General features: G+C 36.7%; 1 protein-coding gene across 1 annotated transcript; it reads left to right on the plus strand.

The window, feature by feature from the left end:
- LOC125672956 (sodium- and chloride-dependent glycine transporter 1-like) lies at window positions 1-24,945 on the plus strand. The gene is made up of 13 exons (XM_048909198.2): window positions 1-199; window positions 15,626-15,757; window positions 16,077-16,389; window positions 17,122-17,254; window positions 17,494-17,628; window positions 17,720-17,823; window positions 18,226-18,356; window positions 18,626-18,738; window positions 20,329-20,460; window positions 23,402-23,501; window positions 23,614-23,714; window positions 24,176-24,343; window positions 24,557-24,945. Exons 1-13 carry the CDS (start codon window positions 1-3, stop codon window positions 24,695-24,697), a joined length of 1,902 nt encoding a protein of 633 aa, XP_048765155.1. The 3' UTR covers window positions 24,698-24,945.
- Window positions 24,946-26,400: the final 1,455 nt, after the last annotated feature.

Here is a 26,400-nt window from a genome sequence, read left to right on the forward strand (position 1 = left end):
ATGCTGGACAACAAATTCGTCTCCATGGATGTACAAGATGCCCCGTCATCATTGTTAAAATCGGAATCGGATACGTCAAATCCCCAGGACCGACCGGTATGGAGTCGAAAAATAGAATACCTTCTGTCCTTGTTTGGTTACTGTGTGGGACTTGGTAATATCTGGAGATTTCCCTATCTCTGTATGAGAAACGGTGGAGGTAAGTGTAAAATAAAATTCCTGATAGTTATATCCATACTTATAATCATCAAATTTTGCCAATAAACTTCGAAACGCCTGCTCCAGAGCTACTGCTTGCTGGTTTAATATTGTTTCATCTGTGAGGTGAAGTCCGTAAGCTATGATAGAATTTCACTTGATTAGTAAATATCTTAAAATTAATTAAAAACTTGCTTTCATTTTCGATAAATTACCCTGAAATAGCAAAAATGAGAATAAAGTGGCGGACACGCTTTGACAGATTAAAGCATTATACGATGTGCAGTTAATCCGTTGTTCATCGATGCTTGAATTTGCTTACAGGAAAATTAACTTTTGATAATTGTTGAATAAACAAAATATGCCTGTTCGTTTCTTCAATCCGTGATTTTAGTTATGGAAATTTCCAGAACGAATCGCTCAGAACGAGGCATCATCATGGACGCTTAGTTAGGCCTACAACCAATCGCACATTCTCGGACCTTTCTGGTGTAACATTAGATAGTGACCGCGTTGAAAAACGACCCCAGGGTCATTTCTTAACGTTAAAAGTTGACCCCGATCACACTTTTGATCACAAACTGTCGTTGAAAAGTGATCAACGTTAAATTCGAATGACTACTTTAATGGTAAATACAAAATGTAAATCTTAAAATAGATTATCAAAAGAGAGAAAGAAACACCCAAGGGATCATTATTCCCAGAAAACAAAATTTACTCCCTAAAAAGCATTTATCCTTATCTATTACGGAACATGAGAACAACGGAGGAGTGCGTTCGGGGTCACCGTTCCCGTTGTTCTCGTGCTCCGTACTTAGAATCGCGAACGACGAGAACATGTGCGCACGAACGTGTTCTTTCTTCTTCGACCAAACTACCTCCAGAGGTGGTGTGAGTTCTTGCACCTCGAACCTGTTCTCGAGTTACGTACTCGACGTTCGGAGTCGACAGGATATTTGTACTCGTGGGAAGAACGGTGATCTCGAACGCACTCGTGGTGTTTCTATGAAAGGCCCGAGGTGTTCCGGATGCTCTCGACACCAACGATCTGATACATCGATAAATCTTTAAATACGATATTTATCTGATATTTTCGATGTTCATAATCTTTTTTTTTTTTTTGGCGATTATAGAAGTCACTGTTGCGACTTTTTGTATTGATTTATTAACAGTTTCTGATATGTACAAACACAGAGATAAACACACAAAAAGTTTTTATTTTTATTGAACATATTTTGTGATGACACAGATCTTGATATACACTGCTTATAACCTGACTTATACAAAAAGTATACTTTTGAATGTACGCCTATTGTTGGCATTTATTTCGTATTTCTACTTACTGCTAGAAAGTCTTTCTCTACTCTCCTGGTCCTGACATGATCGATTGTCTGCCAGAACGCGCACGTGCTATGAATCTTCTTAGTTATATCGATGCTTTAATTGCACAGACTTTATAAACAGCGAGTGCCAAGCTTGTAAATACGCAATTTCCGAGTTGCCCAATAATTCTTTCCCTTTGTAGAACTCTTACGCACAGTGAGACGCAAAAATACTTTCGTCCATACGCGGTGGGTACAAATGATGATCGCTGCCTTCACTTATTGCCTAAATGATGATTATCAGACATCATGCAACCACCCAAACTGCTGGGGCGCACAATTTTAGTAAGTTTATGATTATTTGATAATAAAAGACCTTAAACAAAAATCGATAATCACCATCTTTCTTTGATTAAAGTATCAATCGTGCAGAAGAAGAAATAAAAAATAGATTAATATATAATGTAATGGCCTACTTCAAACAAATATTATTCTTCCTATGATCAGTTTAATGTATACCAACGGCTGATATGAACAAAATACATGTATATGCTTTCAGGACTATTATTGTTATTTACATAGCTAGTCTGTAATATATGTATACATCTTGTACCCATCCAAGCGTTCAACAGAATACTGAACGTACCTCCATCACAGAAGAGCTGATATCTCGAAACTTGCGTATTACATCGATGGATATAATGGCAAAGCTTTAAATTTAAGTCATGTTTGGTATATTTTTATTATAAAAGATAAGGGCCACGTCACACAAAAGAACTTACCACTATAAAGTCCAAAGAGTCTCTATTATACTATCAAACCAGTTTGCTCAGATTGTGTTAAACCCTTGTGATTTTACTGTAAAAAAGAAATCAGTTATGTGAGTGTTTAGAACTCTACAACATTTTTAGTCTTAGTAGTAAGTTCTTTTGTGAAACAGGACCTAGGCCCGTAGCAGCGATTTTGAGGGTGGGGTGGGGGTATTAAAAAAACTCTGCATAAAACATAGACCCCATCCCTTTTTGATCATGCTTTAATCAAATGTTAAAAATTTCATATGTTTATGATATGTTGAACATATGTTAAACATATGAGTTTTCCACCTTGTGTTAATCATATAATTAACATATGAATATCCAATCACATGTTAAACATATGTTACAATTTTACCGGTGTAGTCCTTTCAGTTTCACATGAAAATACACGTGTGCTTGACCACGAAAATATGTGTACATGAAAAAAATTAAGTGGTTCTTTCATGTGTCCAGCTTCACACGAAAATAAATGTGTGCTTGACTGAACGAAAATGTGTGAAAGAAAAAAATTTGGTTCTTTCATATGTCTAGCTGTACACGAAAATACATATGTGCTTGACTTCTCGAAGCTGTTGTATAAACCAAACTTCATGTTTACCTGGCTGAACGGAATTATGTTGATAAAATGATATGTGGGTTTTTTTCATGTGTAGAACTGCACATGAACATACATTAGTGCTCTACTTCACAAAAATTGTTCAGAAAAAATATCTAGTGTCTAACAAAATGGTCCAATATAGTGCTAGTGTGACTTAATATAAGTTCCGTATTTCCTATAATGCATTGATTTTTCAAAACCTAGGTATTTCGTTGATAATAATCTCCAAGGTAACTCTTACTCAAAGCTTCTGCTATCAAGTATCTTCAATGTGAGTTCTGGTATTCAACTACGGAGGGCATTGGTTGCTGAAAAATATATATCATGCATGAATGACCAATGAATCAGACAAAGATATGCATTTTTCAACATAAATCTTCAATTTTGTGAAATAAGACACCATATTATAATTATCTATTATAATATCAATCTTCTAATAAATAAGATGTCCAACATTATAATATACAACAACCAGGGATTTAATTTTTTCCAAAATATTCACCGATCTGAGGACTACTAAGCTCGTGTAATTCACTAGTCCATAACATCAAGGTAGGCCATCCATAACTAAAATATTTTGTATCTGATAAATCGATGGTGGGATTTTTCTTACCTTGGTATCATTTTGAAGGGTTAGTAAAATCAAAATATTCTACCAAATAGTTTTTCAAACGTGATTACTCACCGATCAATCATGCCTTATATTTTACATTGAAGTTTGTGGGGGAAAGCATATTTCCTTCAAATAATTCATAAAAAGATGCGATTTTCATACAAATATGTTTGTGAAATGTTGCACAAAATCATTCTTTATCAAAATAAGATTTTAAGTCAATAGTTTACCACAAAAATATTGAAAAAAGAACTGGGTTTTTTTCCCCTTATTTTCTAAAAGGCAGATTATTGTTCAAGAAAAAGATTTAGGTATTAAAAGTGTATGCTTCCTTACGAAATGTTTTATTTTTATACTTTTTAAATATTTTTTTTCTCCTTGATGCTACTGGTTTAACGGACTGCTGGGCCCAACAGAGGGTGGATATTAACCAGTCCACCCCATGAACTTTAAATCCCAGACCTCGGACCACTGTATGTATAACCTCATGACATATATATGAACCATGAATTATTTATAGCCTGTTATCAATATAAACAAATTAGAATTCGCATTTGAGGACTTGACTGTACAATGTGTGTAATGCAAAGAATACAGTGTTCATCTGATATGTGATATTTTAGTTTTCACATATTTAAAAATGCCAACTCTGTCAGTGTCCACAGGGTCTTCTTGTTGGACCAGATGCTTTCTCTTACACACTAGTTTGTGAGTCTCAGGAATCACGGGCCATAATGCATGTATGATCTCTGGCACTGCAACAAAATACCACCTGTTTACTTGATGTTATCTATCTTACTGAGAAGGACATTATGATAAAAGTAAAAATACAACTCCATTTGACCTCAAAACAAATAAATTGCCATTTCTTTTCACCAACCACCATGTCCCTATTGTAAAGATGAGGATCTGTCATTATTCTCCCATCTGTTGGGCACATAATGTATATTGGCTATTTGCTTGGCCGTTATTTACCAATTTTGTTTCAGTCATTTGTACGACCGTCCTGTACTTATTTCATACCAGTGTGTTTATATACAACACAGTCCTGCACTTCTTTCAAACTGGCTGTCTTCACGACTGTGACCAAACCATAATGAATAAAATTTCTATCTATATGTAGATCAGATGGTCATGTAATAGTATACATATATACATATCACCGGTCAAGTTCACTGCTACCATGTCCATGATCAGCTGATGATAGATAGATTGATTGAATGAATATTGTTTAACGTCCCTCTCGAGAATATTTCACTCATATGGAGACATCACCACTGCCGGTGAAGGGCTGCAAAATGTCGGCCTATGCTCGGCGCTTATAGCCTTTGAGCAGGGATGGATCTTTATCGTGCCACACCTGCTGTAACACGGGGCCTCGGTTTTTGCGGTCTCATCTGAAGGACCACCCCCTTTAGTCGACTTCTACGACAAGCAAGGGGGTACTGAGGACCTATTCTAATCCGGATCCCGCTGATGATAGTCAATAGTAGTTAACTTTATGACAAGTAAAGATGGAATTTCAGGACATCATCTATCTACTTTACTTAATTTAAATACTAACTTTTATGAACCTCAAATTCCCTGATATAAATTATCTATCGCGTTGTGGTTTGAAATTCGTTGGATCGCGGGACCCATGAAATCAACGAAATTTGAGCCCCTCGAAATTTACAGATTACACAGTAATATATAGTCTGGGATCCAAAATATGTGGAGGACTCCACAATATTTGCTCTCCATCCCATTTTCTTACCTTCTTCAAAATATTTGTTATAATTCAAGAGAATAACCATCTCTTTTGCAAAACTTTTCGCATTGATTGTAACTACCCGGTACACAAGGTCAACTCCTGATTCGTGGTTAAAGCATTTACTTCGTGATCGAGAAGTTGTGTGTTTAATCCCCGCTCGTCCCTAGGCTGCTTCTGATCTTGAAGGTAGAAAGTGACTGCTCCATCTCCAACTGATCAACATTTAGAAGCAATCTCTAGTGAGTCTTTCGGCTGAGCACTTCGAAAGCGAGATTACATATATTTCTTTTCGTTTTTCAAATAAAATAAAAATTACATTCTATTGTTTCGAATTCGTTCATTCAGCTTTTTCATGGTTCTACCTGAATGATTTTGTACTGTCAGTAGTTTGCTATTCTTCATTGAGCGTATTGTTACATTGTAATTTTATCGGGTACTACTTTATTATTCGCAGTTATTTGTCCATCAGGGTATTTAAATTCGTGTTCGAATCTTGAATATCATTCGACAATTTAGCTACGAAACTTTCGAAACCGTATTCATTTTTGTGAATGAGTTTTCTTTCAGATACATTTTTCAAATTAAGTGTTCGGAAATCCTAGTATCCTTTCGGACGACATGCATTGACAATTGAAGCATCCATTCCGGGTTGCCTGTCTATGGATTGAAAGAATCGCGTGCTATTTTGTAAATATGTGAATGAAATTAGCTAACATTGTCGCCACCTAAATATATCTTTGTGTTTTATTTTATTTTGATGATAGAACAGGAAATATTTTATGTTCGGCTGAGCAAAGCGAAAGAGAACACAGGTATCACAACAGAGGTTTCCTTAGTAAAGATCTCTCATTGTCACGGCCCTGAGCACCTGCATAAGTCTGAATCTGTGGTACTTCACCTACAACTTGTGACTTCTACATATGAATGATCAATTTTGGAATATACGTAAAGCAAATAAACAAAACTGTCAAATCCCTGTCCTCCCTACAGTTACCTCATAACATTACCGGTCGACAGGGGATGCTTACTCCTCCTAGGCACATGATCCCACCTCTGGTGTGTCCAGGGGTTCGTGTTTGCCCAACTCTCTAGTTTTATTGCTGATTGGAGTTGTGAGATTGATCACTGTTCGTTATCTTCACCTTTCAAGTCTCACATTTTTTAACATTCACTAGGATAATCATGTTGTATAAACTTTTTAAAACTTAATCTTACACATTTCATATTAATTAGCATTTTAAAAAGGTTTACATCATAATTCATGAATCGAACCACAAAAAGATATTTTAAAAAATAAAATAACACTAAGAATAACACTTGTCATGAATCTTGAGTGAGTTCTGCATACCGGTATATTATGAATATTTCATAATAACAACGTTAATTATGAAATTTTGGAGATGTTTTTAAAATAAAAAAAGTTGTAATGAATATATAGTGAAATTTAAAAGTGAAGAAATACTTTTGATCCTTGAGTGTACATGTTGATTTAAGTTCGATAGATTATTTGCCACTTCTAGCTAGCTTTCGTGTTTATATATATATATATATATATATATATATATATATATATATATATACACACACACTCTGTAGGTGTCACATGATAGGAATTATTCAATAGAAACTGTACGGTGACGTTCAACAAATTACATCAAAGTACGGCGTCATACATCACATAACTTCTTCTGTACTGTGAAACAAAAATATTAAACACTTTAGTATGACGTAAAGTATAAACTAAAATATACACAATCATTCAATCAGGATTACAATGGATATTTGTTCTCACTGTAAGTAGCGACTTCAAATTCACATACCTGATCTCATAGCTGGTGTAACGTGTTACTGGGTTCTTTACAAGAGATGGGGTCATATATTTATAATTTTCCTCTTACTCTACTTGAGCTGTTGATTTATCATTAAAACAATTTTCTCTATTTCTCTGTCCGAGCTTCGATTGGTACCGAGTTACTTATCTCGGGTTTCTAATCATACACAGAGGGTAGTTCGCTGGCTGGGCTACTTGCACTGTGTTCCTGAGCCAAGTTCCTATTGCTTAGTGAAAGTACAGGGTGCCTCACCTTTATTCAGGATAATTGCACCCAGTACCCCACTGCAATTCCTTCAGCTCTTTTCACTTGTGCTTATCCCTTTTCTCCCTAGCCTATTTCTATTTTTAGCCTACCTATTATTATTCTTTCTTGCTTCTTGAGCTGTTCACATCAGACTGACTGATTTCTCGACTGCAGGCTCTTATATACTACTGGACCATGTCTATCCAAAAGGGGCGATCAGGTCCTTGGATTATTCCAAATTATATATCACTTCTGCGTTTGGAAGACATGGACCTAATACACTATAACTATTAATCATTACACTACCCACGCCTCTGTATACATGCGTCCCGCATGTTTATCAATCTAACAAGACAAACCTTTTTTTAAATTCAATGATTCAAAATCTGCAAAAAGGAATGCAAATTCTTTTTATTAACATACATGTATAAAAATCTTAATTTTCCTTTATAAATAATTATGTTATGCAATGATCTTGTGTGTGCCTCACACAATTATGAATATCGTTTTGTTTTGTTTTTACACATGTCAGTGTCTCCTAATCATTCCAAATGTCTTCTTCAAACTTCTCCACACACTCGCCGTCCTTTTAATACTTTCTGATGATCCGCACCGTTTTCTGATGGCTGATCCGTTGTGTCTGAGTGTTTGCATCCAACATAATTACCTGGTGTTTGCAACATGGGCAATGCTGCAAGGATACCTGTTTGTTCTCATCATCGACTACCCGAGGTATCTTCTCGCTTGTGACTGTGTCTGTTGCTTCCACTTCTTCTGCTCTACGTCTTACTCCAGGTAATGTAGGCGAAGTTTTCTTTCTAATGGTTCTACCAGCATCCAATTCATTTTCGTAAATGAGATCACCTGGATCATCTTGCCATTCCTTGTCATATATTTCATCTACTGAACAAGTTGTGGCTTCGTCTTGTTCATCTTGAAGTGTTGCTTGTTTACTGTCACATTTAGTTGTCACCTGGTGAATTCTCCTCTGATGTCTTATCAGTAGTGCCTGCCTTGCAAAAGCTTTATCACAATCACTGCACTCAAACTTTCTTCTTCCAATATCGTCAGCAGCACAGGCAAGTAGATGTTCTTGCCATTTTTCATGAGTAGGAAGTCGACACATGCAAATCGAGCACAGAAATCCCGGTTTCCTAGGGGTTACTTTTGTTAAAGGCATGCTGCTTACTATGACTGATCTGTAAACAGAAAAATAAATGAAAATGGATTATGAAGTATTTACATTTCTCTTAGACATTATAATCAAACTGATAATCAAAGTGCCATGCTGGTCTTTTTCTTGTTCTTGTACTGTAATACTCAGTTTCTATTTCATTCAGATCTGTGTTACTAAGCAAGTCGACTTCGTCGTCATTTACGACTGTTCTTTCTATATCATTACAGTCATCTGACTCGTTTTGTGGTCTAACTTCATTCTCAGACTCGAATTGTAATTTCTGACAACCATAGGATCTTATGCGGTCTACATGTACCAATGTTATTTTTTGGTGCACCCTCTTTCTGAATTTTATAGGTTAGATCTGTGTGTTTTCCTACAATTTTATATGGACCATAGCAAAAGCTCATAAGCTTGGGGGATTTACCCATCTTTCTCAGAGGAAAGAATACAAGTACTTGATCCCCAATGTCAAACTGTTTGCGGACCACGTTTTGGTCGTGATATTTCTTCTGCCGCAGCATGGACTGAGAAGTATACTGCCGAGTATGTCTATGTACTGATTCCAGAACTTCTCTTAACTTCCAAACGTAGTCATGGACATTACACGGTATCATGTCTTTAGGGAGTTCATACATGAGATCCAGTGGGGTGGAAACTTCTCTCCCCAGCATAAGCATATTAGGACTATACCCAGTACTCTCATGTTGTGCGGACCGGTATGCCATTAGAACGTAAGGTAGATGTCGGTCCCAATCATGTTGATGATCCGAAACATAAGCAGATAACATGGTAGCTAAGGTTTTATTAAACCTCTCTACCATCCCATCTGATTTGGGATGGAATGCTGTTGTTCTTGTGTTTCGTATACCAAGCAAGTCACAGAGCTCTTGGAATAGTCGGCTTTCGTATTGGCGACCTTGATCACTATGAATTACCTCTGGCACCCCAAACCTGGTTATGAATTCTTCCACTATAACTCTTGCCACTGTCTGTGCTTCTATGTTCTTAAGTGGAAATGCCTCCGTCCATTTCGTAAAATAATCTGATATTACGAGAATGTACTTGTTGCCTTCCTCAGATTCAGGTAGTGGTCCCATTATATCTGTTGCTATACGTTCCATTGGATTGCCACTTTGATCCAGTTGCATACAAGATTTGCCTGCCGAACGATTTTTCATCTTTCTGCACTGTGCGCATCCAATACCATAGCTACGTACATCACTTTGTAATCCTGTCCAGTAAAATTTATCTCTAACTCTTTGTAGAGTTTTGTTTACACTCAAATGACCTGATGTCCTCGAGTCATGACATTCTTTCAAAATATCTCTCCTTTCAGACAAGGGAACTATGATTTGGTGGTAAACCTGTTTATCACCAATCCATTTCCTGCATAAGAGATCATTTTTAATCTCCAAATGATTCCATTGTGACCAAAGTGATTTGATAACTCTGCTTTCATGCTTGATTTCTGAAAAGTTTGGGCGTTTCTTCGTTTCTACCCAATGCTTTACTTTGCACAGCTCCTGGTCATTATCCTGCATGCCCTGTAACACAGTTCCGGTTGCCTTCAGATACAGTATTAATCTGACGTATGTAATTTGAACGAGAATCTTTGTTACTGCCATGGACATTGATCTCTTCCCAGTCTTCAGGGAAACCACATTGATGACAGGGGTGCCTACTTAAGCTATCTGCATTGCAGTGTTTGGCACCTGGTCTATGTCTGATTTCAATATCGTAGGTACCAAGAAATTCTATCCACCTTGCTACCTGGCCCTGAGGATTCTTAAAATTTAGAAGCCACCTAAGTGCACTGTGGTCTGTCCTTACAATTACCTTGTGACCATATAGATAATGTCGAAAATGCTTACATCCAAACACTACAGCCAAAAGTTCTTTGCGTGTGACACAGTATTTCCTCTCTGATTTTGACAATGTTCTACTGGCATAAGAGATAACTCGTGTCTTTCCGTCAATTTCTTGCGATAAGACAGCACCAAGTCCAAATTGACTGGCATCTGTATCAAGTATAAAGGAATAGCAGAAGTCTGGGTGACATAGTATTGGTGCCGTGGTCAGGTGATTCTTTAACTTCTCGAATGCTTCTTGGCACTCCGTGGTCCATTTAAACTCTCTATTCTTTTCGGTGAGTTTGAACAGAGGTTTCGCAAGAGAGGAGAAGCCATAAATGACTCTGCGATAGTAACTACAGAGTCCAATAAATGACCTCACTTCATTTGGATTTAGAGGCGTCGGCCAGTTTGAAATGGCACTGATCTTTTGAGGATCGGTTTGCACTCCTCTTCCTGACACTATGTATCCCAGAAACAAGACTTCCTTTTTAAATAATGAACACTTTTTGGCCTTTAATTTAAGCCCTGCTTTTTCAAGTTTGCTAAATACTTGAGCCAAGTTATTAAGAGTCTCCTCAAAGGTACTACCAAACACAATGATATCATCGATGTATACGAGACATATACTGTAAATCAACCCTGCCAAGACTGTCTCCACAAGTCTCTCAAATGTTGCAGGACTATTACATAGCCCAAAAGGCATGACCGTAAACTGGTAAAGTCCGTTTCTTGTGGCAAAGGCAGTTTTTGGCTCATCTGACTCTTCCATTTCTACCTGCCAGTAGACAGAGTGCAGATCCAATGTGTAGAACCAAGCTGCTCCTCGTAAGCGATCCAAAGAATCGTCAATTCTTGGTAAAGGATACGCATCCTTGACTGTTTTGCTATTGAGGGACCTGTAGTCTACACAGAATCTCTTTGTGCCATCCTTCTTTTCAACAAGGACAACCACAGAAGCCCAAGGACTAGAGGATGGTTCTACTATTCCCTTTTGAATCATGTTGTCAACCTTTTTGTCTATAAATTCAGCTGCATGATGCGGTAGCCTTCGTGGGGGTTGTTTTGTGGGTTTAGCGTTCTCCGTGTTAATTCTGTGTTTAATGAAAGAGGTTTTTCCAAAATCATCCTCTGATTTAGAGAATATATGCTGATACTTCAGGAATATGTTCTTTGTTTTGGCAGCCTCTTCCGCACTCAGATCTCTGGTTGTCTCCGCATATAACTCTTTCAAATGAGTAGGTATGGCATTCTCAAAGCTTGTTTCGGCTGATTGTTTTGGGCAGTCAATGACATTCATAACTGCAGATGCTTTTCCAACTAATATATTCCTATACACTCTCTGTGGCTGACCAGATACATTCATAAGTCTTAGTGCTACGTCTTCCCTTACATTTATGAGAGTTCTAGCCACTAGGGCTTTTCCCGATTTCTGAAACTTCTCATTAGCTTCCACCATCAATGATCCTGCGATATTTTTATCGGATGGCAGCAGTAAACGACCAGAGCAGATCATTTCACTCATGGGTGGAATTATTACCGTCTCCCTCAGACTTATGTTAAAACACCCAAGGTGACCTTGAAGCTGTAGCTCGTGCTCAATTCCTCCCACATATAGTTTGCCCAATGACACATCAACGAGGCATTTATGGTGTTTAAGAAAATCTAGGCCCAATATTCCCTCAGTACTGATATCAGCAATGACCACGTCATGATTGAATGAGAAGGTATCCAGTGATACTTGGAGCTTACACCTACCCTTTACCTGCAATGGAGCTCCATCTGTTAACACTATTTCTTGTGTAACAGGGGTCAATTCATTCCTTCTTGTGCTTTCAATTTTCTCAAATATCTTATGCGACAAAATTGTCATAGTGGCCCCTGTGTCAACCAATAAACGACAAGAAACCTGGTTGACAGTGGCCTCAGTGAATAATCCAGATTGAATATCTACTCTAGATTGAGTGATTGTACCACTTGTAGTCCTGGACCCTTTATCATCTGATCGTGTCTCAGATTGTTCCACTGGTTTACTTGGTACATAATCTCTTTTTCTTGGACTTAATTTCTTTTTGCTGTAACAGTATACTGCTTTATGTCCCCGCTTTCCACAATTGTGACATCTAAAAGGGAAAGCATTACCAGAACTCAGCGATGAAGACGTAAATTCATTTACGCTATGTTGCTTTGTGTTTTCTTTAGACAGAGTCAAATGAGCTATTTTGTCCTCCATAGCCTTTAAAGAAGATTTTAATTCATCACGCAGTTATTTGATTTCTTGATTCACATGCACATTAGAATCCAAATCTTTAGATTCATTACTGACACTATTAGCTCCTCTGACAAAACCGATATCTTGCCTTCGTTGTCTTTCTGCCCTACAGAATGCTTCTATTTCGACTGCAAGTCGAATAGCGTCATTCAGAGTTCTGGGTCTGGATTGCTGTATTCTAAGTCTCATGTCAAAGTCGTTGAGTGCGTCCACAAAATGATCTTTTGCAATCATTTCTGTAACCTCCCTAGGTGCTGTCGGGTACGCTAAATGCGCCAATCGCCGAATGCTTTCTCCTAGTTCAGGCAAAGTATCTTTGGGTTTCTGGCGTTTCTCTCTAAGCATAGCTCTATAGAGCTCAGTCTGATTTGCAGGGGCAAATCTCGCTTCTAAAGCCTCACAAAGGTCCCCATAAGCACAGACATCATCCGATTTCATGTTACCTAAAACCGTTTGTGCTTGTCCCCTAAGCGACGCTGCCAGATATAGTCCTTTTTGTCTGATACTCCAGGAATTTATCTTGCAACATGCCTCAAAGTGTGCCTTATAGTCAATTCATGACCCAGTACCATCAAAAGTAGCAGGCTTCATAACCGTTCTACCTTGAGCTTCACCGTCACCACCACTGACGATAGAATCTAGCACTGGTCTGTGTGAAATAGGAGGCATGATATCCTTTGACACTTTCCTATCGAGATCATGTGATACTCTGTCTGTCCCTAAAGTATCCCAGCTAATTCTTGGTGTTGACTGCCTGACCCTGTGTTCTTCAGTAGAAACCAAAGGACGTGTAGCTGATGTACATGGACTAAACAACTTGTATTTATTCTTCTCGTCCTGATTGTCCCATTCATCAGGGTCACAGGGCAAGTAACCTGGTGTATATTGCTCGGTTTGACCCGCAGACTGCTTTGTACTACGTGTTTCTGTGGCTTTCTTTCCTGTCAATTCCTCTATACTTGTATCACACACCTTTGATTGTATATCAACCCTGAATCTGGAAAACTAGGTGCCTTGATGAATTGACGCTTTGAACTAAGTCTGTCCAAAGTTTCCTTTAATTTTTGTCGCTTTGCGTCAATGGCACCTAGCTCATCCCATAGATCTGACCCGTGCTCAGTCATTTCAGCAATTCAAATGTATTATAATGAAGAATAACAAAAACCCCACAACACTGCTACATTGTACTATGAACTAAATTGTATGTATTTCTAAATAGCACTCTGTACACCGAACACCGTATACTGTACCGCGTCCCCTAATTTAACACCCGGTACTTGGTTATGGTGTTAAAACTACGTGTATTACACTTGTGCACTAACAACCCAAATGAAACATATAAAACTGAGGTTCAAAGCAAATATACAAATTCTAATAGATTAATAAAAAATAATCACAAATATACCCCATCCCTTGACCGGCTGCCACCAAAATGTAACGTGTTACTGGGTTCTTTACAAGAGATGGGGTCATATATTTATAATTTTCCTCTTACTCTACTTGAGCTGTTGATTTATCATTAAAACAATTTTCTCTATTTCTCTGTCCGAGCTTCGATTGGTATCGAGTTACTTATCTCGGGTTTCTAATCATACACAGAGGGTAGTTCGCTGGCTGGGCTACTTGCACTGTGTTCCTGAGCCAAGTTCCTATTGCTTAGTGAAAGTACAGGGTGCCTCACCCTTATTCAGGATAATTGCACCCAGTACCCCACTGCAATTCCTTAAGCTCTTTTCACTTGTGCTTATTCCTTTTCTCCCTAGCCTATTTCTATTTTTAGCCTACCTATTATTATTCTTTCTTGCTTCTTGAGCTGTTCACATCAGACTGACTGATTTCTCGACTGCAGGCTCTTATATACTACTGGACCATGTCTATCCAAAAGGGGCGATCAGGTCCTTGGATTATTCCAAATTATATATCACTTCTGCGTTTGGAAGACATGGACCTAATACACTATAACTATTAATCATTACAGCTGGCATATCCAGGGGTCCTTGTTTACCCAACTCTATTTTCTATTGATTATAGGAGTTATGAGATTGATCACTGTTCGGTATCGTCACCTTTCATTATAAAATATGTATATGTCATGCATAAACAGTCCCATGGGAATCCGGATTAGAATTTACACCCTGCGTGTCGTAAGAGGTGACAAACTCTGACGGTCCTTCGGATGAGACTGCAAAAACCGAGGTCCCGGCAATGATTACATTTCCATATGAGTGAAAATGTTAACAATGTACAATCAATGAATCAAGCGTAAACAATGTAACATACAGCAGACGATGTCTGGTACGTGGAAATAGGCAAAACTACAATTCTAGAAATACCTATGTAGTGAATCATAAATCAGTATCAATAACACAAACTTTTGCATTACAAATGAGCTGAGGCTGCATCTAGTCATCCAAGATATTATGCTAGAGTAAAATAGGAAACTGTGGCTATTTACTTGTACTTGGGAGAAGATGGTAGCGAGATAAGACATCAATGAATATAGAATAAGCAATGACATGTATAGAGACAGGCTGTATATATATATGGATTGAGAAGGTATGTGTTGTGTAGGGAAAAACATGTGTCTTTCAGTCCATACATTGAGCAATTCACACACAATCTACGTTCACACGTCTGCGCATGAAATAATCATCAAAACTACATTTTTAAAATCAGCCCACAGGCCACAAACTACCATGAATTATTGTCCCAGAACATTGAATTCAACAACATTTCAGCTAACTGTATGGTAATAAAATCTGCCCCAAGTTTCGACCAATCCTACGTGGTACTAGGTATTCGGAAAATGATCGTAAGGTATAAAAAAGGGGAAGGAATCCCAAAAGAATTACATCTGATGATTCCGGTATGACTTATTTTGAAATGATTTGTTATTATGACATTTAGGAGAAAACCAATAAGTTCTCATAAATCTGTGATTTCCAGGTGCCTTTTTGATTCCTTTCTTTCTCCTGCTGTTCTCCTCTGGAGTTCCCCTGTACTTTTTAGAAGTTTCTTTGGGACAGTTTACGGGGAAGAGTCCATTAGTCGTGTGGTCCATATCTCCCCTATTTGAAGGTATTGTATTTGTTTCTTTTTGCTTCTGTATGGTAGAAAGTTGTATGAACATTAAAACAAATAAATGTACTATCAAATTATTTTACAATTCAGAGCACTATTATTTTATTACCTTTTAAAGAGCTTCCTTCTTATGAATATGTGTATATTGTTTTCTTTTCAGGTGTCATTTTGAAGAACATTATCTTTTTGCATGTTGTTGCTTACAAAAGAATGATTTAAAAACGTCATTGTCCCTGAAAATATCATTATTTCGTGCCATAAATATTATCATTTCCCTACCTGAAATTGGTCTCTAATTCTGTTTGTGGTGTTTCAGGACTTGGGTGGCTGATGATGACGATCTCCTTCGTGGTGGCCTGGTACTACAATACAGTCATGGCTTGGGTTATCTATTACTTTGTCCACTCATTCTATCCAAAGATTCCATGGGCTACGTGTGATAACTGGTGGAACACAGATCAGTGTATTGTCAGTCAGAAGGAGAGACTTGTCCTAAATGAATCTTTTGCTTTGATGAACCAATCTATAGCAGCAACTGCGATTAATCAGAGTGAAGCTGTTTACTCTTTTAACGCTTCCCAACTTAACCAGTCTTTGACATACACCACTGCTGCATTTGAATTTTGGCAGTATGTATATATTTCATTATAATTTTGATTATATTTTAATTTCTAAGGTTCTGTAACTACGTCAGATGAGTATTTTATAAAGTTTTAACAATCTTAGGAAAAATATCGGCTTTAGTGAAAGTTTTCTTTCCTCGGCAATGTTATACGACATATTAATGAAACAAATAGTGATCAATCTTATAAATCCTATAGAAATACAAAATTACGAATAAAGCAAACACACATCCCTAACCACACCAGAGGTGGGGCCAGGTGCCTAGGAGTAAGGGTCCCCTGTTCCCGGTCAAACACACCCTTGAAACCCTGGATCTTGAAGTAAACGGAGTAATCCTAACTCAAAATCAGTATGTAAAGAACGTTCTAACAATTTGAATGAAACACGTCAGACAACAATCGACTTAATTACAGGGTGCATTTGCAAATTAGATCATTATAGCAACCACAGAATTTGAGAAATGCTGAAGTAAAAGGCGACTATTGAAACTCCCGTAATATCAACTTATTTGTCAGTGACCTGCCTCGATTAAAAAATTGAATTAAAGTCAAATGTGTCAATGTCTCGCTGTTCGATCGTGTGTTTCCTACTTTCATGACCCAATATTGCTTTCACTATGCTACACATGGATCCAGAGTTTTTCACAATCACATTGTCTCCATTTTCTTAACTTTATTTGACCCAAGTGAATGAGCTCTTCCAACTCTCTGGTTAAAATTCTGTCCAATCTATTGTAGGCATAATGTTCTGAGACGTTCGGATGGCATCGAAGATTTAGGTTCTGTTCAATGGCACCTCGTTTTGGTGTTACTTGTGGCCTGGATTTTAACGTTTGTATGCCTTATTAAAGGTATACATTCAGTTGGAAAGGTATAATGTTTGAATTGAAAGACTCGAAATTATATTATTATTTGAAATTTAATTGTGGGGTAGGAGGAAAGGTAACCGATATTTTTTTAATTGACAATGATATGTAATGATGATGTCCACAATGCTTTGTTCTGACCATATGCATATGTAGTATTCATGTTCTACTTTCCATTTTGAAAACAACTGTAAATTTCAGTTAGTTGCAGGTTTATTCTATTAACATTTTCTTATGTTATAAGGTTGTGTATGTGACCGTACCATTCCCGTATATACTGTTAACCATCATCCTTATTCGTGGTCTGATGCTTGATGGTGCTGTGGATGGGATAATTTTCTATCTGAAACCAGATTTTACCAAACTTTTACAATTTCAAGTGAGCAATGAGTATTTGGATGCAACCTTTTGATAAATTTAACAGAATGTAAGCCAAGCATTCATTGCTTCAAAAATGGCGGGTTTTTCAGGTGTGGATGGAGGCAGGAATACAAGTTTTCTATTCGCTTGGTCCGGCGTGGGGAGGACTCATTACAATGTCAAGTTACAGCAAGTTTAACAACAACTGCATGAAGTGGGTATTTCAATTGTGATGTTATTAGTATTTAAGGGATAAATGCGTGGGTGTTTATATTATAGAAGTACATATCATAAACTAAATATTTGTTCCTGATATTCATTCATTGTTTAATTTTTTTTTCCATGCCAAGATGAAAGATTCTTGCTTTTGTTGAGAAATGAAATAGCATGGGAAAAAACGTTTGGTAAAATCAAAATGTATTACATGAAAATCTATTGTCGATATGTTTTGACAACATAGAAAATTCGCATTATTTAATAGAGGTTAAAAATGAATGTCGATATATTGTAATCTTTGTGTCAGACAACCACGGAATCATTCATTAAAGCAGGACTATATTATATCTAATGCAATGCCTGCTTGCTGTTGTCTATTCAACACGTCGTTTTCTCTCAGGGACGCTTGGTATGGTACTTTAGCAGATGGTCTGACAAGTTTCTATGCTGGTTTTGTCGTGTTTTCTATCTTGGGATTTATGGCACATGACGTTGGTATGACAGTGGAAGAAGTTTCAAAATCAGCTTCAGGTATTATGTGTATGAAGTGAGGATAAAAGTAAATCTTTCACTTCCGTAAAGAACTTAAGGATGATACAGTATACATGGCGCGTGTGACCGGTCAACAGGGGATGCTTAGTCTTCCTAGGCACCTTATCCCACCTCTGCTGTGTCCAGGGGTCCGTGTATGCCCAACTATCTATTTTGTATTGCTTGTAGGAGTTATGAGATTGATCACTGTTCGTTATCTTCGCCTTGCATGTAGTTATACATAAATTATGCATAATTTTTAAATTTAGGACCTGGTCTCGCATTTGTGGCGTACCCAGAAGCCATTACGAGACTTCCCATGCCACATCTCTGGGGAGTTCTTTTCTTCCTCATGTTGATTACTATTGGACTTGACAGCCAGGTAAAATTAAAACTGATAACAGTGTGTGCAGAGTACTGGTCATGTTCTTATATACGTGATTTTTCACTTATAAAAAGTTGGGAAATCAGCAAAATTTCCTTTGGAGTGTTATTTCTAGTTCACCTGAGCTGAAAGCTCAAGTGTGCTTTTCTGATCACCCTTTGCATGACGTTCTTCTGTTCGTCCTTTATTAATTAACCTTCTAACATTTTCGATTCTTCTTCCGGACCACAAGGCTGATTTCAACCAAACTTCCCATAAAATATGTTTGCGTAAAGAGAACCCACATATGTTTACATGAAGTACCACACTCTTTTCGAAGCGGAGATAATTACGAATTTGTGAAAATTTTGCAGCAACCTTTAAGAAAGAACCCCTCAGGCGATTTCAATCAATATAGGCACAAATCATCTCTGGGTGAAGGAAATTCAAATTTGTTCAAATGAAAGGTTTTTCCAAATGGGAGATGATTAAGAAAGGGCAAAACTAGGGTGGGGTCATTTAAAAATCTTAAAAACCAATTGGCCAGAAAAGTTGAAATTTACATAAAATTTTGCTGATATAAATATATTCAAGTTTGTTCAAATCATGGTCCCCCGGGGTGGGATGGTGTCACAGTAGGTGATCAAAGTTTTATATGCGAATATATTGGGGGAAATCTTCTAAAGAAAACAAACATGGCCGTAATTAGTCATATTGATATGCAAGAATCCCTAGGTAGTGCAGATTCAAGTTTGTTTAAATTATGGCTTGTGAAGCACAATTGGGGGGTCGAAGTTTTACATGGAAATATCTTTAAAAATCTTCATCTCAATAACAACATAATAATTTTAAGATATGCAAGCATCTACATCTAATTCAATTCAAGTGCTATCACAGTGTGGGGACACAACAAGAGATCCAAGTTTTATATGGAAATATATACCAATAAATTAAAACAAATTATTTTTAAGAGAAGCAGGGTCACACTAAATCATTTCAAAATTGAAATATTCCCAAATTTTGTGGATTCAAGTTTTTATGCCCCATGACTATATATAGTCGTGGATATATTGTTTTTGTCCTGTCTGGCTTTCCAAAACTTCAACCTTGTCAACCTTGTTCATAACTTTAGAATGGTGACTGTTAAGACTCTCGTATCTATAGTATATTCCTGGTGACAAGAACTTTTTTATGGTACCAAAGTTTGTCACATGTTTTTTACACGGAGTCTGACTACTTTTAATATATCATAACTTATTCAATATTTCCTGAACTACTTAAAAGGTGAAGCTTTCATCTTTTGTATATGAAATGTTTTGCAAACCTTTTAATTTCAAACTATGCATTGTTGACATTGTGACCTTGACCTCCTCCAGAACAGTAAGGTCATGCTAGTCATTGAAATTGAGGCAAGCCCATGTTGTGAGAAATCAAGTTTAGTTATGTCGTCAAAATTTTTAAACAAAAACAAAATTGACAAATAGCCCATGGACCATGGTGACTCATGTGAGCGATGTTGTACATGGACCATTTTTTTCTGATGTGTTAAAACTAAGTGATATTTGTTTCACACATTTTAATTCTCATGCTCTATTACCCATCTATCAGTTTGGAATGTTTGAGACTGTTGCAAGCGGCTTTGCGGACAAATTTCCAAAGCAGCTGAATTCTCGAAAAATCCAGACTTCAGCCATTTTGTGTGTCCTTCTCTTTGTGTTGGGGATTCCTTTCACCACTAATGTGAGTTCCAAATTTTAAAGATTTTCTCAAATGACTTTTACCACATTCACAGGTTTCATATACATGTATCAGGTAGGTTGAAATAGCTGACTGCTTTCTTAGCTCTATGATTGTAGTTCAAATAAGGAAATTATATTGATGTTATAGTTTGTCATAAACAGCAATAAGATATTAGTGAATATTAATCATGACGTCACGAATATAGCTTCATCTTCATTTTTGGTAAAAATTAAGCAAAAAATTGATAAGTTCAAGGTTATGTAAGAAATGAAGCTAATTTTGACCTATTTTATACGATATAATGTAACTAGGTGCCGTTCACGCTTTATATTCCGCTTCCAAAATTAGCTTCATTATGATTTTTAAATGTAAAAAGACAAAACTACACTGAGGAAGTCTTCATTTATACAAAACAGTAAACAAACACTGAAAAATAGAAATCACTTCTACCTCGCAAAGATTCACGTAGCGACAGACTGACGAAGAGTCAACCGAGATAACCACCATCCTCTTTCTTCGCATAACCGGAAGATGTGCTTTTAATCAAAATTGAAAACGCAAAATGGTGTTTGCAAGGAATCTTGACAACAAGAGATATGTGTAGGCTACATATTTAGGCCTCATGTTTACTGCACAGCGTAAGATCTACTTTTGAGTTGCTCCAACAGAAAATATCAGACCGGAAAGTGTTTTTTTTAATTCTAAACCTGACGTCACACAAAATATCTCATGCATCAGAAAATGCTACATGATTTGCGGATTTTTGACTTTATAAAAGTTTAAACTAAATGTAAAAAAAAAAATAAACCACAGAATGCGATCCACATGTCAATCGATTTGGCGTGAGGTCATCTGGTAAATTTTCTAAAACATGATGCATTTTATGCTTTCATAGGCAGATGAAGCAATCTCCCAAGTGAAAATATATTTTATAATGAAACAGCAAAGTTGCAAGTACTTGATATACCACTATTTCGCAAATGATATTATTGTATCAGAGTTAGTATTGAGTTTTTACCGCTAATGTTTTGTGTACTTACAAGTAAAAAAAAAATATGCGCCTTCTTTAACATCGAGAAAAACGTCGAACAAAGATATTTTATTGTGCACGTTTTATTCCATTGATTTCCTATTCCATAGAAGACCTACGAAGGTGCTACGATGTAAAACAAATGGGGAAAAAAAGTACCGCTGTTTTGGGGTTGTCAAAGGGGCGTGTCCTCATACCAAGTTACATTACACAATATCAACGAATTTTTTCAGTGTGTTCAGCCAATCAAATTACGTGTTATTAGTAAAATTAAATTATCATTAGATATTTGATATTGTACATTTGATAATACTGTAAGTTTTGGAAACATAGCGGTAGTATTAAGATGTGAATTTTAATTTTTACAGCCAAATCATCTAAAAGCATTTTGTGAAGGTATTTGGATACTTTTGTGAGATTGTTCAGTTGTTAGACATGTCGTGGTAGGTCGGTGATGAGGGTGTTGGCTTCGTGATCGGGTACGTGCCCTACTCCTACCATTAAGACGTAAAAATACTACAGTAGCAGGTGCTCGGTATTTAGAAATGAGAGAGTAATGGGACTTTCGAATATGCCCTTCAAAACGGATAACACTGTAAGTCATGGATTGTGTGAATATCTAATATCAAGCGTAATATTAACTGTTTCAAAAACTCTTTGTATGTTTTTTAAACAAATCTTTAGCAGATAGAGTACTTCCCAGTTTTTGAAAAACTTCGTCTCTAACCAATAACTACAAACCCGTGTCTCATTTGAGTTGCGTCAGTAAAATTATGGACAGTTTGTTATATTAATATCCAGCTGGTAGTTTGTCGGGTCACTCATCTGTACACGTAACTCACTTATTTGGGACATATCACATGTACATGTATGTTTAATCTGATGATCCTGTTGGTTTAAAGAAATAGAGAAACTGAAACGTAAAAACTGAGCTTGTTTCATGACGATTACGACAGCTGTAATAGCATTATTCCAATGCGAGAATCTGGTGGGTTTTTTTAATCAATGAATTGGATTTTATTGATAAACATTATCTACTTTGAGGCAATGATAGTTTATCATAAGATACTATCGCTTCATTTTTTCTTTTCTTTTTTTCTTTTTGCTGTTATTATTATTATCATTATTTAATTCATTTATAAAGCGCAAAATTACATATATTTTCTATGCGCTGTTCACAGATTCATCAAAGATATCAATATCTAATTCATATAAATAAATTTATGATTATTTCTATACAAGTACAAAGCTATACACAATATTATGTTAATGATTATACTTACAATATGCAATAATTCCTCATATTTCATTACTATCATGTATGAATATTTATTACGTTCACGTATTTTTCTTATGTAATGAATGAACAGAGTATCCCATTTCTAAACTAAGTTTTGATTCCTGAACAAACAAAAAAGAGCCTACACATATTCCGGGGCCTCACTCGGACAGTGCACTGCACATACTATTATGTTACTTTCGGCTGATGATGGTGGATGCGACAAAAGCGTGCAAGCGTGCCATTCATTAGACAATACATCTTGTACATCGAATCTTAAAGTTATTAACTGAAGAACGACTTATATGTACTTCATTTGCGCTGGAGTCCATCGCTTTGCAATCTTCGACAATCTCCGGAATTAACGGCGGAAAAACGACCAAAGTTGATGAATCATGTCTCATTACGTTTTTCGAAGCAAATGAACATATCGTAAAGTTTGTATTGTAACATGAATTACACATCTATTTCAAGTAATGTTTTGGGAAGACACAAAAATCTATTAATACGAGCGATGTTATCAATTAAAATAAAATGAAAATCAAGCGATAGAGCTATTCTTTTTATCTATTGTACATGTAATGCTATTTTGAAAAAATGGATTTCATTTTCCACCCTGTGTCTCTGTTTAGGGAGGAATTTACGTCTTCCAGTTGATAGACTGGTATGCTGCCACATTTTGTATCACGTTTGCATCATTCTTAGAGTGTGTCGTTATATCCTGGGTCTACGGTACGTAAAATAGTAGGAACACAAAATTGATCTATCTGTAGCTATTACACAATAATTATAGCGATTGTATTATATACCAAAAGAAATATTTTATACAATTACAATTTTACAGGAGCGGAGCGTTTCAATCGTGACATAGAGCTCATGATAGGAAGACGTATCCCCCTCGCCATGAGGATTAGTTGGTGCATAGTTACCCCGATATTTATGTTGGTACGTATAACGTACTCTTTTTGTAATTGTATTTCTTTGTGTAGGTGCTGTTTCTGACGTCAGTGATTACGTACTCTTTTTGTAATTGTATTTCTTTCTGTAGGTGTTATTCCTGACGTCATTGATTACGTACTCTTTTCTGTAATGGTATTTCTTTGTGTATGTGTTATTCCTGACGTCATTGATTACGTACTCTTTTCTGTAATGGTATTTCTTTGTGTAGGTGCTGTTTCTGACGCCAGTGATTACGTACTCTTTTTGTAATTGTATTTCGTTGTGTAGGTGCTGTTTCTGACGTCAGTGATTATGTACTCTTTTTGTAATTGTATTTCGTTGTGTAGGTGCTGTTTCTGACGTCAGTGATTACGTACTCTTTTCTGTAATTGTATTTCTTTGTGTAGGTGCTGTTTCTGACGTCATTGATGACGTACTCTTTTCTGTAATTGTATTTCTTTGTGTAGGTGATATTCCTGTCGTCAGTGATTATGTACTCGCCACCAAATTCGGCAACCTACACTTACCCTGACTTTGCCATCGGGATCGGACAGTTTTTCGCAGTACTTCCTCTCCTGCCCATACCAGTGATGATGGTTTGGAAACTCATTCGATCGAAAGGGACACTTGTCCAGGTAATCAGGGAACTTCATTGTTGTTTATATATATCAATGTTTCAAAAGTTTAACAAAAGAATTTTCAGAAGAATTCACATTTTGTTTTAGAATCACTCATTTATCTTATTGCAGTAGTACATGTATTTGAAGAAGCTATTTTTTCAATCTTTTTTAACTTCCAAAGACATGTTTTGCAATTCTCTCTTTTTGCAATGTTCTCTCTATTTGTAGAGAATTAAGAATCTCGCTCGACCGGACTCTGACTGGGGACCCAACAGCAAACGTCACTGGCAGACATACAAAATGTATGAATACAAAGGCGGACTGATAAATAGAATTAAAGTCAATCTGCTGGGAGACAATCACCGATAACTGTTGCTGCTATAATAGAAAAGTGAATTTTCATGAATGTAACATTTTGAAAAGTATCTGTAATATCAATGGTATGTAATATCTAGTGGAGTATCTCAGATTGCATTTAAACATGCTAAACGTTTGTTCACTTACACAGTCAGTATATCTAATTTATACATCAAGCATCATGTCAGTTTCCTGATTTTTATCTACATATACACGTATTATCTATGTATGCACAAGCTGCTCCAAGACAAAAACCATTGTGACAAAAACGATGTAATTGTCTACGACGCTGGAAGTAAATATTATACTCAAGTCTGGTGTTTATTTGTTTATGTTTACATTTTACAGAGAATGGGAAATTAAGACATCGATTACAAACGCCGAATGGACACCTCTGTACTTTTGTGGTAATGACACAAGAAGTTAAGCTTCCTGAAACATAAACAAATGTCAAACGAGACAACATAAGTCAGAGAGAAATATTTAGTCATGGTTCAAATTTCTCCCATTGTTTACATTTGTTATAGTGCATTAGCAATGTTCTTCACCCAGGCGCCTATGTGTATGAGTCGAAAAACAAATAAAAAATCTAACGTGAGGTCAAGGTCATGAGGCAGATCAACTTTCAAAAGCGTGTGCCTAATTACAATGCTTTCATCAAGATTTTTATATACAATGTTTGATGAAGGCATCTCCCTAAGTTAATAAAGAAATGAAATAAACTCAAAGATTGACGACGGACGGGCAGAAGACGGGTAGACGGAATTGAAGAAGTAATTGATCAACGCTATGTCACGGCCATTTGAATATCGGGCTATGAATCAGGTACATACCGTTGTCAGTAAAATAGCTAAGTCAAATAGCTCTAATACACGTACATACCTTTTGATTCGTGTAGAATAAAACTCTTGCATGACCGAATGGGGACCAAATGGCAAAAGTCACTGGCAGACACACAAAATGTATTAATACAAAGGGGGACTGGTAAATAGAATTAAAGTCAATCTGCTGGGAGACAATCGCCGATCACTGTTGATAAATAGAATGAAAGTCAATCTGTTGGGAGACAATCGCCGATTACTGTTCATAAATAGAATTAAAGTCGATCTGTTGGGAGACAATCGCCGATCACTGTTGATAAATAGAATTAAAGTCGATCTGCTGGGATCAACAATCGCCGATCACTGTTGATAAATAGAATTAAAGTCGATCTGCTTGGAGACAATCGCCGATCACTGTTGATAAATGGAATGAAAGTCGATCTGCTGGGAGACAATCGCCGATCACTGTTGATAAATAGAATTAAAGTCCATCTGCTGGGAGACAATCGCCGATCACTGTTGATAAATAGAATTAAAGTCAATCTGCTGGGAGACAATCGCCGATCACTGTTGATAAATAGAATAAAGTCAATCTGCTGGGAGACAATCGCCGATCACTGTTGATAAATAGAATTGAAGTCGATCTCCTGGGAGACAATCGCCAATAACTGTTGATAAATAGAATTATCTCCGAACAGTGTATCAATGAACCAAAAAATATATATGAATACTTATTTCTTTATTATGGCGTTTATGGGCACAGCTGTATTTACAACACGAAAGAGACGGACCGCCAGCATGATCAAGTGCAGGCTCCAACAAACAACAAAAGCATCATCAAAAGCAAATTCAACATCAACATATTCTCTTGCAAAGTCAAAATTCAAAGTTTAA

The sequence above is a fragment of the Ostrea edulis genome, chromosome 1 (genome assembly GCF_947568905.1).
Source record: "Ostrea edulis chromosome 1, xbOstEdul1.1, whole genome shotgun sequence".
In the NCBI taxonomy this organism is placed as follows: domain Eukaryota; kingdom Metazoa; phylum Mollusca; class Bivalvia; order Ostreida; family Ostreidae; genus Ostrea; species Ostrea edulis.

What these genes read in the sequence shown, in the direction of transcription:
- LOC125672956 (XM_048909198.2), top strand. Translation starts at nt 1, where the DNA reads ATGCTGGACAACAAATTCGTCTCCATGGATGTACAAGATGCCCCGTCA. An exon ending in GGATTCCTTTCACCACTAAT is followed by an intron (nt 20,461 to 23,401) that starts GTGAGTTCCAAA and finishes GTCTCTGTTTAG; the next exon opens with GGAGGAATTTACGTCTTCCA. An exon ending in CGTTATATCCTGGGTCTACG is followed by an intron (nt 23,502 to 23,613) that starts GTACGTAAAATA and finishes ACAATTTTACAG; the next exon opens with GAGCGGAGCGTTTCAATCGT.